At 36.8% G+C, this 18,095-nt stretch overlaps 1 protein-coding gene across 2 annotated transcripts; it reads right to left on the bottom strand.

Annotated features, from left to right (window-relative positions):
* Window positions 1-365: 365 nt before the first annotated feature.
* Window positions 366-14,088, bottom strand: haus5 (HAUS augmin-like complex, subunit 5). Of its 2 annotated transcripts, none has more exons than XM_051669447.1 (19): window positions 13,915-14,088; window positions 13,771-13,833; window positions 13,318-13,350; window positions 12,034-12,058; window positions 11,813-11,945; window positions 9,395-9,554; window positions 8,502-8,577; window positions 8,281-8,366; window positions 8,141-8,195; window positions 7,907-8,034; window positions 7,744-7,822; window positions 7,497-7,639; window positions 6,196-6,358; window positions 6,001-6,081; window positions 3,762-3,907; window positions 3,310-3,406; window positions 2,657-2,795; window positions 2,161-2,293; window positions 366-1,592 (listed from the first exon to the last, which is right to left on the bottom strand). In XM_051669447.1, exons 1-19 carry the CDS (start codon window positions 14,004-14,006, stop codon window positions 1,490-1,492), a joined length of 1,935 nt encoding a protein of 644 aa, XP_051525407.1. In that variant the 5' UTR covers window positions 14,007-14,088; the 3' UTR covers window positions 366-1,489. The 2 variants fall into 2 exon arrangements, with proteins under 2 accessions (XP_051525407.1, XP_051525408.1); XM_051669448.1 differs by having other exon boundaries at window positions 8,156-8,195.
* Between the last annotated feature and the right edge of the window lie 4,007 nt (window positions 14,089-18,095).

The raw sequence follows: 18,095 nt of genomic DNA, 5'->3' as shown, positions 1-18,095 counted from the left end.
CTGCAATTGCATTTTTACTAGTCACTATTCATCACTATATTAACCTCTGTGTGCTCTTGAAAATTATTTAAGAGCAATAAAAAACCCACACCAAGTAACATTGGCTATAATAAAAATAAAATATAATTTTAAATGAGACAGTTGTTTAAGGACAGAAGTCAACGCTTTTATAAAATTACACATTTCTATACTGTAACTGAGTTTAAAGGAGTTTTTTTTTTTTTTTTTTTACACATCAGAAACTCATGAGTATGGTTCATAATACCTTTGAATGGACTGCAGAGTACAGAGATGTAATCACAAATCAGTGGAAAGTAGTATTAGTGGTTTTTATGATTTAAGTGCTATCATAAAGGGGGAGAACAAGATGATGGGGCTTTTTATAAATTAATAATGATTTTAATAAATGTATAATATATATTCATAATACATTTTGTGTCCCAGTTTTGTTCCAGTCCCAGTTTCACGTGCTTTGATGACACAGTGGGTCTATGCTATGCTCTGCCATTCTTCTAAAGTGTCGTTGACAATAGACTGCTCCAAATATTAGATAATTTGATGCACGTGTTGGCGCGCACATTTTTACATTGGATTTTCTGTTTGTCATAAAAATTTTTTTAAATAAAATTGTTTTGGGCTTTTTTTTTTTTTTTTTTGCATTCATAAATTAATCATATAAATATCCACATAGGATTTTTAGGATCTTTTCTGACTGCCCACTTCCACACAAAACACATGGATATACTGTCCGCTATCGCCTTCAACTCGGAAATTTCATCCCGCGCTGCAAGAAATCTGATCGTGTCCTGCGGAAGTTCTATTCAAGAGCTCTACAATTACATGCTTACTAGAAAGAATTCAAATTACAGAGCTCTGCATTTAAACATCTCTTTAATGGAGATTTTTTACTAATAAGAATTCAGTTAGAGATCTCTCTAATTGGAATCCTTACTAGTAAAAATTCAATTACAGAGCTTTCTTATAATTCTCACTAGTAATTCAATTGTTGAGCTCTCTAACTGGAATCCTTCCTAGTAAAAATTCAATTGTAGTGCTCTGTAATTAAAAATGAATGGGAGTCAATGGAAACATATGACAAAACATTTTCAATTGTAGAACTCTGTAATTTGAATTTTACTAGTAAAAATACAACTGTAGAGCTCTCTAGTTCAAATTCTTGCTAGTAAAAAATTAAGTTAGAGAACTCTGTAATTTAAATTCTTACTAATAAAAATGCAATTAGAGAGCTCTCTAATTGGAATTCTTTCTAGTAAGAATGCAAGTATGACGAGTAACACTGGGGACATTAAAAGATAATTTGGCCTACCATAATACAGTAAAAATGTGTATAAAGATTTAACATCCTTAAAAACATATTGAATGCTAATCAGTTTATTTTTAAGAGTAAAGTGAGTTGAAATATGAAAGTAAAATATAAATTGTTAACAGATACACTACACAAACTTTTGATTACAAATAGAGAAATAAGTCAGGATTCTTTTGTTGCCAGTTTCCATCGCTGTAGCCACTGTTGGAAAGACAGTCCTTCTCTCTGCATCTCTGGCAGGGCAAACTGACCAGGCTGCTCCCACCTGCACAGTCAAATAGTGTGGTAAATCATAGTTTGAACAGTTTATCATCACTATTGCAGCTGTAGATTTCATTTTAAAGGTGCACTCAGTAAGTTTTTGTTTATGACGTTTTGGACAAACACACACCTAGGGGCTCAGATGCAGCATTACTCAAACACAATAGTTTTCAGTTACTGAAGCCATTGTAGAAAATCACTTTTCACAGTCAGGCATGATTAAATTAATCCACATGTGAAAGTGTCCAATAACAAGGCGGTTACTGAGATTAAGCAAGTAGTTTTCAGATAGTCCTGTGATCATAACATGGTAGCCCCCATGAGAGGACCCTCTCCATGTAGAATAAAACAGCTATTATAAGGTTACTGATATTACTGGAGTCTTCATCTAAAGTCAATGGTCATGATTTTATACATACGTTATTATAAATACATTTATTTAGGTGTAAAACTTACTGAGTGCACCTTTAAATAATTCTATCCAAGAGGGGACTATATTGGAAAATTTTTAAAAATCACTCTTAGAACCTAAGATGTTCGAGACTCTTTTGCCCCCATATCAGAACATTTACCAGTGTGTAATAGCAGTCTTCACTTGTTCTGCATAAAGCAGGCCTTTAGAGCACCTCTGTGTGAGCTCATATGCCCGAGGGTACAACGTCTGCTGAATCTCTTCATCTACCATCTTCACACGCTGCAGCAAAGCTGAAACAAAAAAAGTCTATTCTCAGTGAGAGTAATTTGGACCCTTAAAACACTCGCTTGAATTGCTGAATTCAACTGCAAGCTGTGCTGATTTACAATATAAAAAATAACAATTTTGCTTAAAATGTCAGTCAAGAAAATTTTAAATGTAACTGAGCACACCTGTTAATTAGAACAAGGATGGTTTCAATTGTCTATTATTTGAGGTAGTTAAAGATATCTGGTACCTATAAATACATATGCAGTTTACAGTGAAATTTACAGTTGTAATTAGTCTATGGAATCAACCAAGGAGGCAGGCCATAAAGGGGAATCTGAACCTCTTCTGTAAAAATTATTTTAAAAAGTGCTGTGAAGACATACTCTGCTGATCAGGGGAGGGCAGCTTTGCCGTCAGCTTCTGCACGTCTGCTGCTGACTCTGAGAAAAGCTGAAGGAGTCTGCGCAGATGTCGTAGCTCCAGCCGTCGGGCTGCAGCCTGAGACCATAGCTCCTCTGGAGCCTGGAAGACCAAGACCAAACAGGAAATTTAATGAAAGTAAATAAAACACCTGGCAGACTCCATTTGTTTCCATAGAAATTGAGTTGGATCAAAGGTTTAGGATATGGATATTTTCAGCCTTTGCAGGTAATGCATTTGCAATCACTATCAATGTGTTTGTGGAGTTTCTTGTACAAATAGTACACATTTATGGTCTGATTTAACAAAATCAATATCACTGAGCATGGCACTTAAATTTTAGGGGTCTTAATACAAATATTATTTACTTATTAAGGCACAATCTACAAATCACATTTTTATCAAATCGCACAATGATGACCCAAAGATGTTGCTGTTTTTAAATGTAGTCCAGGGGTCCTGAGCATTTGGCTCTAACGTGTTTATGTGTATATTTGATGCAAGGAATTTTCAACAATGCATCAATAAGATGGTAAAATAATAGATAACTAAAAACATGACCTTCAGAAGAGGAGTAATAAATGAGAACTACTGAAACAAAAAGAGTGTGACTCACCATATACATGGGAAATGAGAGATTTTCACAGAGTTTGTGGAAAGCAGGAGACTGTAACCGGTGGATGGAAAGCTGAGCTGCTGGTAGCTTCTGTCCCCTGCAGATTAAAGAAATCAAGACTTTTTAACAAGCTTCGAAAAACAGGTTCCAAGGCGCACACAGTTATTAGATAAAAGTACCTTTATTGGATTGGCTGTTTCATGGTAGAAACAATACAAAACTATCAGCAATAAAAGAAAGAAATGTGAATTGGTTTGCAATCCACATTTCTTTCTTTTATTGCTGATAGTTTTTACATTGTTTTCAATGATGCAGTTTTTTCCCCCCTACCAAAGAGCACCTTCCACATATTTTTGTACTTTTTTCATCATTTTAACATGCTGTTTAAATCCTACTAATGATGGAAGAAAATGAAAAAAAATAAATAAATAATAATTTGGAGATTTGCTGACCCCTTTGTGACCCTGCGGTCCAGTGCAGCCAGTGATACACAACTGAAGTGCTTGGCCCCTTGTGACACAGAGTTTCGCAGTCCATTTCCAGCTTTAATCACATTACCAAACTGAGGACTGAGCTTTTCCTGCACAAACTGTCCAACCTAAAAGAAAAAATAGCTTTTTGTTACAATTTATCAAATCGTTCATGCTGAGAATTGAGATCAAGCTGCCTTTTAAAGGAATAGCTCACCTTATATAGTTCACAGTGTTCCAAATCTATATTACTTTCATCCATAGAACAGAAAATAAGATATGGAGAAGAATCTCAAAGCTGCGGTTTTCCATACAATGAAAGTGTTTTGTAACTAGGGATGTAAAGGTGTCACAGTTTCACGGAATACCGTGGTTTTAAAAAGAGACGATTATCATACCATTGACATTTATAATTCACGGTATTGCATTCTCAGTATTTTATTTTTTCTCTTCTAAAATCCAAGTAAAGGAATGAAAGTTTCTATTGTAAATCTCAGTTCAATTGAGAGAGAATCAGCTACATTCACACAACATCATATAAACCTGATCAAATCTTTAAATTGTGACATCCTCCTGTTTCACTCAACAATCACGTCATTTTAGAAGATACACACAAGAACTGCACAACAGAGAGAGCACAGCGCACTGAAAGGCTAAAAAGCTTGAACCTTTTTTTCCCCCTGCCAAGCGGATGAAATCCGTGGTGTGGGAATATTTTGATTATTTAAAAGACCCACAAGGCACCATCAATATTGATGGTTGCCCAGTTTGTCGGTTCAGGCAGGGAACACTTGAAACCCAAGGAATATGCGGAGATAAATGTATGTGAAAATACAGTATATAGGCTAATAAACCTCCTTTCATAACATTCCCAGATATACAAAATTTGTATGACTGATTCAGTTTATACAGTAGATAGTCTAACTTTATGTTTGTGCTTTCTGTCAGGCAAACAGATTTAAGCGCATATACTGTATGCAACATTGTAGGTCAATTGTTTTTTCATGCATATTTGCTTAAGTGCAACAGTAGGCCTAAAATGTGTTTAGTACTAATAATAATAATAATAATAATTGTTTTTATTTGTAAAGTCCTATTTAAAAAACTGGTTTTATAAAAGTGCTTCAGGCATACAGGAAATGGACAGTGATAGTAGAAAGTACTGGAAAAGAACGTCAATAAACTAAAAATGAATGAAACTTTTTTGATAGTAATAAATAACATATGAAGAAAGAGCATAATTTTAAAAAATACTCACCTTGTCCATTAAAGTTTTTTTTATTCTTCAGTAGGCATAATTAGAATTATTCAAACTAAATTCCAAAAGCAACCAATTAATCAAATGCATATCTGAACCGTTACCCTGAGTTGAAATAAAAAAAAAAAAATATTTGTATTTGTTATTAAAAAAATAACCATTTTCATATAATTGCTATTTCTTCAATCTTAAAATATCTGTAAAGATTTCAAATGTATTTATTTATCCATGCAGAAAAATGCCCCAACATCACATCCAGGGACTAGTAGATTCACTTTTACCTACAGATTTTTCTTTTACATCATTCTTTAGTTATAACCATTTGGTTACGTTGCAAACATGTATCCTCATCATTGCTTTACTGTCCTGTTTTGTGATCTTTTGTGTTTTTACATTTATATCTTTTTTGCACCGTCTGATAAAGAGGTTCCTGAAGTTTTAGATTTATAAAGCTAAAATTATTAGCAATTTAATATTTAGTTATAAAATACATCTTAGAAAAACACAGAGGCATTTTCAGTTATAACCAGTTCTTGAACTTTATTTTGGATTTCTTTATATTTTAAGTTCAAGAACTGGTTATAACTGAAATATGTCTTTGTGTTTTACTAAGATGTATTTTATAACTAAATATTAAACTGCTAATAATTTTAGCTAGGCACCTTAATACCGTGATACAGCTGTATTATTTGTGAAGGTTATCATAACGTGAACATTTCATACCATTACACCCCTAATTGTTACCTGGGCATACAAGCTCCAAAAAAAGTACCTAAATTATCTTGTTACATATACATAAGAACTATAAAGTACCTAATTTTGTGTTCCACAGAAGTCAGTCAGTCATATCAGATTGATAAATTTGAATTTCTGGGTGAACTATTCAGTTAATGTGTTCCTTAAAACCCAACAGACTGCATACCTTGGTGCAACAACAAGTAATGTTCTAGAATGAGATGATACCTCTGCATGGACACAGGTTAATTCAGTCTTCACGGAGGAATTCCCCTTGATCAGGCTCCGTATCTGTTCTTGTCTCCTCTCCTACACAGACAAAACACATTCTGTCAGTCACTTCATATTCCTGTTAACACTTAACCACTACATACTATGAGTTTTCAGACTTTCAGAAGCAATGATCTCTTATTTGCTACCCACCACAAGCTGTCTGAAGTCAATGACACTTTGCCACTGTGTATGCAGGGTCCTGATGGCCTCCTGTGCTTCCCTGGCTCGTAACTGCAGCTGAGTACACTGCTCTCTGATACTGTCTCTTACTACTGCCTGCTTTACTCCCTCCATCTTCAACTCAAACACACTCCTGCTCGAAGACAGAGCAAAATTCTTATTCTTCTATCATTCCTATTTTATAACATAAATGTAGATGTTAGGCAGAATCGGCCTCAGTCACTATTTACTTTAATTGCATCGGTTTTCCATGCAATGAAAGCAACCTGATCTCATAGTGAAAACGTGACTCTATAAATTTATGCAAAACTTGTTATACGTGTCTCCAGGTACAATTCCCTGCAGTTTCCAGGTGAAATGAACTCGAGGTGCTACAACAACTGTGTGTTTTATTAATTTCACTCAAATCATGACTTAAATGGCTGATTATGACTTTATAATTACTTATTTTTGTCTCCGTTACTCAGATCCTGCTATTTTATGATATCGACACACTTTAACGTATCTTTTGAAAAACAATACATTTTAATGCTTGTATTACAGACCCCCCTACATATATGCACTTATTCCAAAATGATTATTTTGTGCGGTAGCTCACCTGATAGGGCGTTGACCTTTAGAGTCGGAGGACCGCGGTTCATTACAGAGTCATAGAAGCGGCACAAAAAGATGTGGTTGGTTCAGAAAATGTGTGTTTTTTATTTTTTTAATTTTGCTTCTGCATTTTAAAACACTAATGGATAGGTTTAGGCATTGATAAGGTAAGGATGTCTTTTTTAAACGTCTCATTTATATTTTAAAACACTATTGGTTAGGTTCAGGCAAAAGTTTTAGGTTAGGGAGGTATGCTTTAAAAACATCCATCTAAAATTCACCTTAAAACCTCGTCTGGATACGACACCATTTTACTCCCTTTTAGCGCCCCCAGCTGGACATTTCACTGGAAAACTGCAGCCAAACGTGTTTATACAGCATATACATTTTGAATTGCAAAAATGTTGTCATGTTCAAGTAAATTTCATGAGATCAGGCTGAATGAAAGCGAATTGTGACTTCAACTGTTAGCTACATTCTGCCTAATGTCTCTTTTGGCTGAGGTGCTGAAAGGTTGTTACAACGATGAGGGTGAGGAATTAACACCAGAATTTTTTGTTATTGGGTTAACTATTCCTTTAAATATGGTGTCTACAATGGGGGAAAAAATCCATTAAAACAATAAAAAAAGAAAATTATTTTGAACTTCTAATCAGACTTGATGAGAGAAGTTTCACCTGGCCAGTGGGTCTGTTTCCTGTGCCAGCACACCAGCCTCTGCCTTACTCATCAAAGCTGAAAGTTCAGTCTCCAGCTGCCCACGTCTGTATCGTGTCTGTGATAATTCAACATAACTCTGCTCCACATCTTCCCAGGCAGACTGCACAAAAATACAACGTGAGCAAAATGCATTCTTGTGTTCCTCATTTCCAGGATTATACAATGTATTCGACAAAAAGTGAGATTACTATTTCTGATGATCACCTGCAATAGACTTCGAACAGGTGGCAACTCCTCTTCCTTAGCTGACACATCTATAAGATGATCACTCTCGTAACAAAACCTTCAGTGCCAGAGTAACAGGCAGTTAAAAATTATGAATATGGCAGTTGGTTAAGATAATACACATTACAATGTAATAATTTACCCTAAAGTGGATACATCACGCTCTACATCCAAAGATGCAATTTTGTCCTCTAGTGCCACCTGCTGTCTGGAGATCAGAGCTTGAAGAGCTGAGAGCACTTGGTTTGGAGGGTGAGAACGTAGGACGTTCTGAAGAACGAAACAAGTTGAAGTTTGCATGGTAAGGTGATGATTAGCATGCAGAACCCCCCCCCCCCCCCGAAAAAAAAAAGACCATGCATATATTTACACATACCTCCACTGCACTCACCCAGTGCTGGATCACAGCATTCCTTTGATCATTAGTAAAACTGGATAAAAAATAAAATAAATTAGTTTGGCTAAAGGAGAAGCAACTCATCTACAACATCAGGATCCAAGACCAGTAGTTCTTACTCGGCCGATGAATTTGCTGTCAGTTCACTCTCTAGCAGGCATTGGAAAAAGAGAACTCTTTCATTGCAGAGCTCTCTGATATCCCTCTGAAATGAAATACATTTAAGGTAAGATTTCGATCTAAGTACAACAAGCATAAGTCTAACTGATGCTAAATGAATACATGCATAATGTATGAATGTGTGTGCATCACAAACCCAATTAAATACAGCATCACTTACTAAAACCAAAGGATCTGCACCAGCTCCACAGTCTGCTTTGCTGGATGGCCCAAACACCAGCTTCACTTCTGCTTTCCTGGACATGAGAAAAAGAAAATCTTTTGACATGCTGCTTTTATGCAAAATTTTTGCAGTCTTTAATTTTTTAATAGTTGTGTCAGTGAGCTACTTCTGTACAGTGGTAAAACCACAGTTAACTTTTAACATCACTTACTAGATTTAAAGGAACAATTCACTTAAAAATGTATATTCTCTCATCATTTTCTCACTCTCAAGCCAACCCAGATGTGTGCCATTTTTTCTTGTGCACAATATCTCAGCTCTGTAGGTCCATACAATACAAGTGAGTGGTGACCAAAACTTTGAAGCTCCAAAAAGCAGGCAACATAAAAGTAATCCATCAGACTCTAGTGAGTTAATCCATCTTCAGAAGAAATCTTTATAAGCTTTGAGTGAGAACAGACTAAAATGGAACCACTTTTTCAATGCATACATTACCATTGCAGTCTCTATGCGCGATCATGATGTCGATCACAATCATGATGGCCAAGAAGACTACTGATGTCAAGAGTTGTATTAACAAAAATAGTTGTTTTAGTCAGTTGTCACCCAAAATCGATTAGATAGTTTCAGAAGACATGGATTTAACCATCGATGTCGTATGGATTACTTTTGTGCTTCCTTTATGTGATTTTTGGAGCTTCACCATTCACTTGCATTGTATGAACCTACAGAGTTGAGATATTCTTCTAAAAATCTTTGTTTGTGGCCTGCAGAAGAATGTCATACACATCCGGGATGGCATATGGGTGAGTAAATGAAGTGAATTTTCATTTTTCGGTGAACTATTCCTTTAAAGCTACAGTGTGTAATTTCTGCACCACTTTGCTCACTTGGACAGCTCTTCCACGGCATGTCGTTGGGTGCCAATCATGTGTGTGTCTTCCAGGAGGATTTTTCTGTCCTCTGTGCAGCGTTGCCTGAAGGAATCCAATAGGAGCTTTCTCCGTCTGTTCTCAATGAAATCCTCCCAGTTCCTGTTCACATTCTGCTCTGCACAGCAGCAAAGAGAGAGGAGAGATGGTAACAATATTAGGGACTGACTTTCTTTTCAGTGAACATGAAATGCCACTCAAAATTCATTTTACTCCCAAACCTGATGTATTTTCAAACATATAAACTCAGCAAAAAAAGAAATCCCTTTTTCAGGACACTGTATTTTAAAGATAATTTTGTAAAAATCCAAATAACTTTACAGATCTTTATCTTAGATTTCCTTGCTCAATGAACCATAAACAATTAATGAACATGCACCTGCGGAACGGTCGTTAAGACACTAACAGCTTACAGATGGTAGGCAATTAAGGTCACAGTTATAAAAACTTAGGACACTAATGAGACCTTTCTACTGACTCTGGAAAAACATCCAGAAAGATGCCCAGGGTCCCTGCTCATCTGCGTGAACGTGCCTTAGGCATGCTACATGGAGGCATGAGGACTGCAGATGTGGCCAGGGCAATAAATTGCAATGTCCGTACTGTGAGACGCCTAAGACAGCGCTACAGGGAGACAGGAAGGACAGCTGATCGTCCTCACAGTGGCAGACCATGTGTAACAACACCTGCACAGGATAGGTACATCCGAATATCACACCTGCGGGACAGGTACAGGATGGCAACAACAACTGCCTGAGTTACACCAGGAACGCACAATCCCTCCATCAGTGCTCAGACTGTCCGCAATAGGCTGAGAGAGGCTGGAATGAGGGCTTGTAGGCCTGTTGTAAGACAGGTCCTTAACAGACATCACTGGCAACAACGTCACCTATGGGCACAGACCCAGACAGGACTGGCAAAAAGTGCTCTTCACTGACGAGTCGTGGTTTTGTCTCACCAGGGGTGATGGTCGGACTCGTGTTTATCACTGAAGGAATGAGTGTTACACCGAGGCCTTTACTCTGGAGTGAGATCGATTTGGAGATGGAGGATCCGTCATGGTCTGGGGCGGTGTGTCACAGCATCATCGGACTGAGATAGTTGTCATTGCAGGCAATCTCAACGCTGTGCGTTACAGGGAAGACATCCTCCTCATCTCAATCCCATTGAGCACGTCTGGGACCTGTTGGATCAGAGGGTGAGGGCTAGGGCCATTCCCCCCAGAAATGTCTGGGAACTTGTAGGTGCCTTGGTGGAAGAGTGGGGTAACATCTCACAGCAAGAACTGGCAAATCTGGTGCAATCCATGAGGAAGAGATGCACTGCAGTACTTAATGCAGCTGGTGGCCACACCAGAGACTGACTGTTACTTTTGATTTTGACCCCTCCTTTGTTCAGGGACACATTATTCCATTTCTGTTAGTCACATGTCTGTGAAACTTGTTCAGTTTATGTCTTAGTTGTTGAATCTTTGTATGTTCATACAAATATTTACACAGGTTAAGTTTGCTGAAAATAAAAGCAGTTGAAAGTGAGAGGACGTTTCTTTTTTTGCTGAGTTTACTTATCCACTGGAAATATATTGGATCGTTAAAGGTGGTCTCTATATGAAAGGTGGTTGGAGGGCTTGATAAATAAGAGAGCTTGGTGACATAAGCCAAAAAAGAAAGTTTTTTTTCAGAGGCGGAGCGAGTTATTGCAGTTTAATGAAATTCATGCACCAATGAATTGTGCAAAGTAAGACCAGGAATGTGCATTGAAAGTGCACAACTTAAAATAGGTTTAAGAACTCATCTTAAATGTGCCTGCATCAGCCAGAATGCTTAATGATAATTTAAATAAGTTATTGTATTTGGTGCTTGCTTGTTTACATTATGTCTACTGTGTGTTGGTACTGTATGTAATTTTATGTTGTATGGATGATTGTAACTTTTAAAGAGTGTCTTGGAAATAACAAATACTGTATCCAAACCAAATTTCCCCATGGTGACAAAGTATATTCCATTCGACAAAGTAAATTTTTTGTTTGTGTTGCGCTGGCCAATATGGGAATCATCTTAGACTTATACTGACATCAAGAAGCATGGATGCCGCATCACAGAAAAGCAATCATTTTCATTTTATGAGGCAGCCCAGCTCCATTTAAAACAGCTTGAAATCACAGCTTGAGTCTTCACTTCAAAAGATTGTACATGATTAAAAAAAATTTTTCTTTAAGTATGATTCATTGCTTTATGGATTAAACTATTTTAATGAGGGGGGAAATATTTAATGCACCTTTAAAGTAAATGTGATCAATTTTGATTTCATGTTGACATCACATAGCCTAGATGCAGTCTAGAAGAGAATCATGAGACAAACAGAAAGAGAATTCACCTTCAGTAGCAAGCTGATCCTCCACCCGACTGATCTTTGTGTCCAGTTGAGCAAGTTCAGTCTGAAGGGCATCAATTGCTTTCTGAAGCTCAAGCCTTCTTGCATCTGTATTCTGACTGTTCAAGTGTTTCAGCTACACAGAATAATTAATGAGATCCTTCACATACAGTATAAATTATTTTACTTTAAAGTTGGAAAGTGGAATTAAGCTTCTTTCTTACCTCTTCATCTTGTAAAACTTTGTACCTTAGGATTCAGATTGTCAAGGCAAATGACTCCACAGCTCACAGAAAAGGCGATGGTCTAATTTGAACAACTTGGTCAGGGACATTTTGACACACTGCAGTATAAACGCTAAACACAACAATGTTTGTTCTTATGATCACTTTTATATCTTGCATATATGCCATATAATATGCATAATACAGTTTCTCTCAATCTATTTGACACATTTTTCAAACTATAGTCAGTGCTCTCAAATCAATACACAGCTGACAAAACAGACACTTAATTTTGCAGAACAATTCAATTTCACTGCATAATGAAGCACTGTATTCTTTTCTGATAATGCATTTATTAAAACTAAATACTGATATAGATGTGTTCTCTATTGAATTCATAACATAATCAGCTTTAGACACACAACTCTACTATTGAAATAACACATTCATCATTAAAATCCACAATAAAGACCATTTTTTAATGTGTTTTCCTATAATTTCTAGTTTTTTTGTAGACATACGTAAGACAGCACTGTAAGCACAGATGGCACAGTAATTGTGGACATTGATTGTGGCATGCAGACCAATGCCATTTTTCCCTCATCTTTTTTGTTGAGATTGAAATCACTGTAGATCTGCTCACATTAGGCCGAACTCTTTGTGTGTCTCAGAGAGACTTTGATTCATAACATGATCAATTGGAGAGACTCTCTGATCATTTGAGGTTCTTCTGTGTCTTCTTTACATTTGGTCTTTAACCAACGCTTTCAGTGCTCACCCCTGAAAGAGTAGAGGAAACCTTCCCCTTTTCTCATCACTTCTTCCTAATTCCTCTTCCTTTACCTCTTCTCAGTTTGCACCTCTTCTTTGTCTTGTTCTTCCTCTTCTTCCTTCCTTGCATTGCATTTTCATATTTGACCCCTTTTATAGATGGCATGTCATTAAAGTTGTGTGGAAAAATTGAGTAAATTGCATTTTCTTTGCTGTGTACATTACTAAAACTGCAGATATCAATATGAAGGGATTTGACAACCTGGCATGTGCATTTGAGAATATGACTTTAAATGGAAAGCATGAATCTTGGATGGATCAGAGAAATGTGTGTGTAGTGTTTCGAGAAAATAATGAAAATCAAATAAAATGTACAATTTGCTTAGTACAATTACAAAGTGTTCAGATGGCTGTGTTAATTGTTTTGAGAGCAGTGTTGTGAGTGTGGAGAAATGTGTAAATCAGTCGAGAAAAACTGTAACAGGGCAGGCTGTCCGAAAAATTAAAGGATACCACCGAAGATTCCCCCTCATGACCCGAACATTCCTAGAAGTATTTAAAAATTGCTTGCATGAAAAGGGGTAGTTGACAAAATCCATGAATATTTAAAGTACTTTAAGTGGTTGCCATTTCTTTTCTTCTTTTTTTACCATTTCATTTTAAATCACCTTTTAGATACGTTTACAAATGCATTCAGAATACATTTCTAAAAGAATAAATATTCTACTTATATTAATTGAGAGACTGAGGTCATAGAAATTGAATGCAAGTTTTATATATATTTATATATATATATATATATATTACAATTTAAGATGAAGGATAGTATGTCACTTACTGCAAGGCACTGCTTGACATTTGATGATAATTACACACACACACACACAGGCTAATTCTGAATCATGTGATATACTGCATCAAGAATATCAGCATTAGAAATTATTAAATTAACTCTAAGGACATCACCTCTCTTTATACACATGCTGCGTGATATATTTCCAAATGGAAGCTCCGGGACCAACGCACAACCTAAAAAGAAAACGCAAACATATTTTCACTCTTAAAGCTTTGGTGAGAAATTAATGTTATGATTCATAACCACAAACGTACGTCTTTATATATCCGTCATCAGGGAGTCTGGCTGCTGGCAGATTAAGTTCCTCAACAGCCCAACGCTTTAGCTCCTGACTGAGACCCGACATCTTTTATAACTGTTTGACCTTAAACAGAGATTATTTGTCTTGATGTCAACAAACTGCTGCATCCAAATCTCAGAAACCCGTAGTCAAAATAGGCGGGAGAAGTTTCTTCGCCTCCGTTTGATTTCCGACTTGTGACAGATAAGGCCGATGCTGCCCCCTACAGGTCTTACACGATCATCGGCACAGTTTGTTGTCCGCACGAAAAGCGTCAATTAGTTAAAGGGTTTTCAAACTTTTTGCCGCCAAGGACTCCTAAATATGATGACCCTCTTGCGAGGGACCCCCTTCCTTATATATTAAGGCAGCTTTATAAAATATGTTCATGTACAACCCATTTAGACCGAGTGTAATTGTGACACACTGGCGACATCTTGTGGCAAAAAAAAAAAAAAAAAAAAAAACCTTGCTAGTTTACATCGTGTCTTCTGCATTCTCGAGTGAGTGTGTCTAGTTGTTTACCTTCAGGTGTTTCAGTTCATTTTTATTTTATTTTGCGAATCAGTCATTTTTTGCACTAGCCCTTTCTCTCCAACTTGGTGACTCATTGCATGCCATTGCACGTTTCATTGACACTTTTCCGTAAATCTGTTTGTATGCATGCCTTTTGTGTGTGTGTGTGTGTGTGTGTGCGCGCGCGCGCGCGCCCGCATCTCATGTTCTGCTGGTTACTTATCTTTCACTCATCATAAAGTCAGAATGGGGATTCTGAAAAACTGTTGTCATTAATAGGCTACAAGCGTTTTCTCATGTCTTCTATTCATATCGGTTCCTTGTTGGAGGCATTGCTCTCTCTAAAGTTGTCGTGATTTATTTTTAATATTACTGCACAAACCTGCATGATACTTTTGATGCTTATTTTTTTTTTTATAACAATAACTGTTGATAACAACAACACAAATATTTCCAATCAAAGCTGCTATGGAGACAATCCAAACAGATATTATAAAATATAAAAAGTTTACCAAATCATTTATCAAATCGTTAGAATCAATCAAATGGATAACTAGGTGGGACAAGAAAATATAAATATATACAGTGTACATAAATACAGTATAGACATATATAGTCTATAATCATGTCTTGATTTTGGAAAATGGAAAAACAATGATGAAGCCACTTTTAAAAAACAGACAGATCTATTCTAGGCTACTGCCCAAGTGGTTACACAGACAGGTTTTTCATTCAGATGTCAAAAGCAGCTCAGGAGGCTGAGTCTGAATTTACAGTTGTATCAGTCAGTGAAGAGAAAAGTTGCTTGAAGGTGCACACGAGTGCTATTCTTGTAGGCTTCTCCTGAAAGATACATATTGTAAAATCTGTACTCCTCTTTTTATCATAGTGTCGCTTTCATCTAATTAATTTCCATTTACTGTTTTTTTTCTGTTGGAGGCCCGTAAGTGTGATAGCTGTCTGCCTGCTGGTACTTTTAGTTTGATTGACTCGAGCAGCAGCAGCAGCACACTCCTAATGTGTGATGGTCAATCTGTCTCACACCTACAACACACATGAGTTTTTGATCCTTTTAACAGGCTTCTTGGGCCTTTATTAATGTTTTAGTATCAATTAAACATCTCAAATGATGAGTATGGTACTAACACCAACTGTTTACCATGCTGGTATTTTTCACGGCAGGGCTGTGAGTCACACTAATAATCTAGATAAAACATTCATCACAGTGTACTGGCAAGTTCCTGAGAATAGAACATTCTTCATCAGGTAGTTTCTCTTTGTATCAAAACTGAATTAAACAGAATAACCTGTTTACAGTTATTTATTTTCATACCGTTACGTAAAGGGGTCAAACCTTCCAGAATCAAGTTTTCCTTGATCTTTTAAGATAAAATAATTAAATGTTCTATGAAACATTACTGTAACTTCTACCTCAGTCCAATTATTGAAACTTCTGCATATTAATGAAAAAATGTAATTCTGTAAAATGTATGATATGATCCCTTTTACATTTAGTAGAACTCATAAATTCATGCACTCTCTCTTCAACTCTATTTTTAGAGCTGCATTCACTCAGTCCTTTGACACGTTTTGGCAATGAAAGCTAATCATACTTACGGACTCCACCACACTTACCACTGTACCAACTCCTGCAAATATCACTGTAACCACCACTGCATCATCCTACACTGCAAAAACTGATGGAATCATTGCATCCTTCACTGCAAACATCACCACACCCACTGCTGCAAAACAACTACAACCACCACTAAACTTGTCATCGCAACAAGTACTGCAAGCAGCACTGCATCCACAACTGCAAAAACAACTACACTAATCGCTGAAGAGATCGCCTTACCCCCTACAGAACACATTAGGACACCCACCACTGCAAAAAACACTTCAACCACCACTAAATTCGCCATTGCAACAAGTACTGCAAGCAGCACTGAATCCACAACTGCAAAAAAAACTACGCCAACCACTGAAGACCCCACCTCACTTACTGCTGAAATTGCAATCCATAAAGTATTAGGGCAACATTTATTTACGTAAAATAGGCACTAAAAGGGTCATGAAACACTAAAACACATTTTAACTGATAAGAATTATTCACACCATCAATATACCTGTACAGAAGAAAAACATACATTTCTTAAGGGAGAGTTTCTAGAATTATGGGGCTGGTTTAACAAATGTGGTCTTACTCTAGCAATTTCATCGGTTCAAATGCCATCCATGTGAGTTAACAGATTAAAAATATTTAGCGATTGACAGCACTACAATAAATACAATAATTCAGATCATAGAGTCTAATGAGACATAGACTCATCATGTTTACCCTAGAGTCTTATTTGTAAAATGTAGAAATATAAAATGTGGAAACACTGTGTATCTACAAAATGGGTATCAAAAAGTGTGTTTTATTAATTACTTTTTGATTATTAATTATTTTTAAGTTTAATTACTTAAGAGTTAACTCAAAAATGCACTGTCCTACATCTTCTGGACTTTGCTTTCACACTCATAGTTGTGTACAATCTAGTGGGCAAGCAATGAACTGAGCAGAATGACATACAAATGACACTTTTCATTTAATATGCCACATTTAAAATAAATGATACCCTAATGTATGGAGTTAAGCACTCAAATGAGAAGAAATTGTCATCCAGTCATGATAATGTTGTATTTATGTTATGTAACTAATTAAAAAGGCATTACTTTAAAACATATAAGCTATTAAAAGAAAATACTAATGGATGTGCTGACACTCTTGGCCTCCTTTCCATGAGTAGCTGAACAGGGAAAAGCTTGTTACTTGTGAGAAAAATGTTGGGAGCCACCCAGAGCCATATATGCTACAGGTTGTCCTTTCTGAAGGATCAGTCCATCTTTGGTCAACACATGTCCTATAATTGATTTGGTTTAGATCCAAACTGATCTTAGTCTGTCTAAAGATGGTGTCTGGATGGCAGTATATATTGCTCCAAAATGAGTACATTTCTTTCTGCATTAATGTTACCCTCACAGATGTGCAAGTTACCCATGCCATGGACACTGACACACCCCCATACCATGACAGATACTAGCTTTTGGACCTGGCGCTGATAGCAGCTTGAATGCTCATTTTCCTCTTTGGCCTGGAAAACTATTTGAAATGTGGACACATCGGACCACAAAACACAATTCCACTGTTCTACTTTCCATCTCAGATGAGACCGAGCCCAGAAATCAGCTGCGCTTCTGGACAGTGTTGATGTATGGCTTCTGCTTTGCATAGTAAAGCGTTAACTTCCATCTGTGGATGCAGCTATAAATGGTGTTGACTGACAAAGTTTTACCAAAGTATTTCTGAGCCCATGTCATGATATCCATTGCAGACATATGATGGTTTTTAAGATAGTGACATCTGATGTATCACAGATCACGCGCATTCAGAAGTAGTTTTCCAGCAGGGCAATGCCAAACCACATCCTGCATGGCTGCATAAGCAGAGAGAGTGGGTGCTAAATTGTCCTGCCTGCAGTGCTGAGCTGTCTGCAATTGAGAATGTGTGGCACATTATGAAGTGCACAATACATCAACAAAGGCCCCGTAAAATTGCGCAGTTGAGGACCTGCATAATGGATGAATGGGGGA

Source organism: Myxocyprinus asiaticus, chromosome 33 (genome assembly GCF_019703515.2).
Source record: "Myxocyprinus asiaticus isolate MX2 ecotype Aquarium Trade chromosome 33, UBuf_Myxa_2, whole genome shotgun sequence".
Classification (NCBI taxonomy): Eukaryota; Metazoa; Chordata; class Actinopteri; order Cypriniformes; family Catostomidae; genus Myxocyprinus; species Myxocyprinus asiaticus.
Note: the sequence above shows the minus strand (reverse complement) of the source record. Positions and strands in the feature narration are given on the sequence as shown.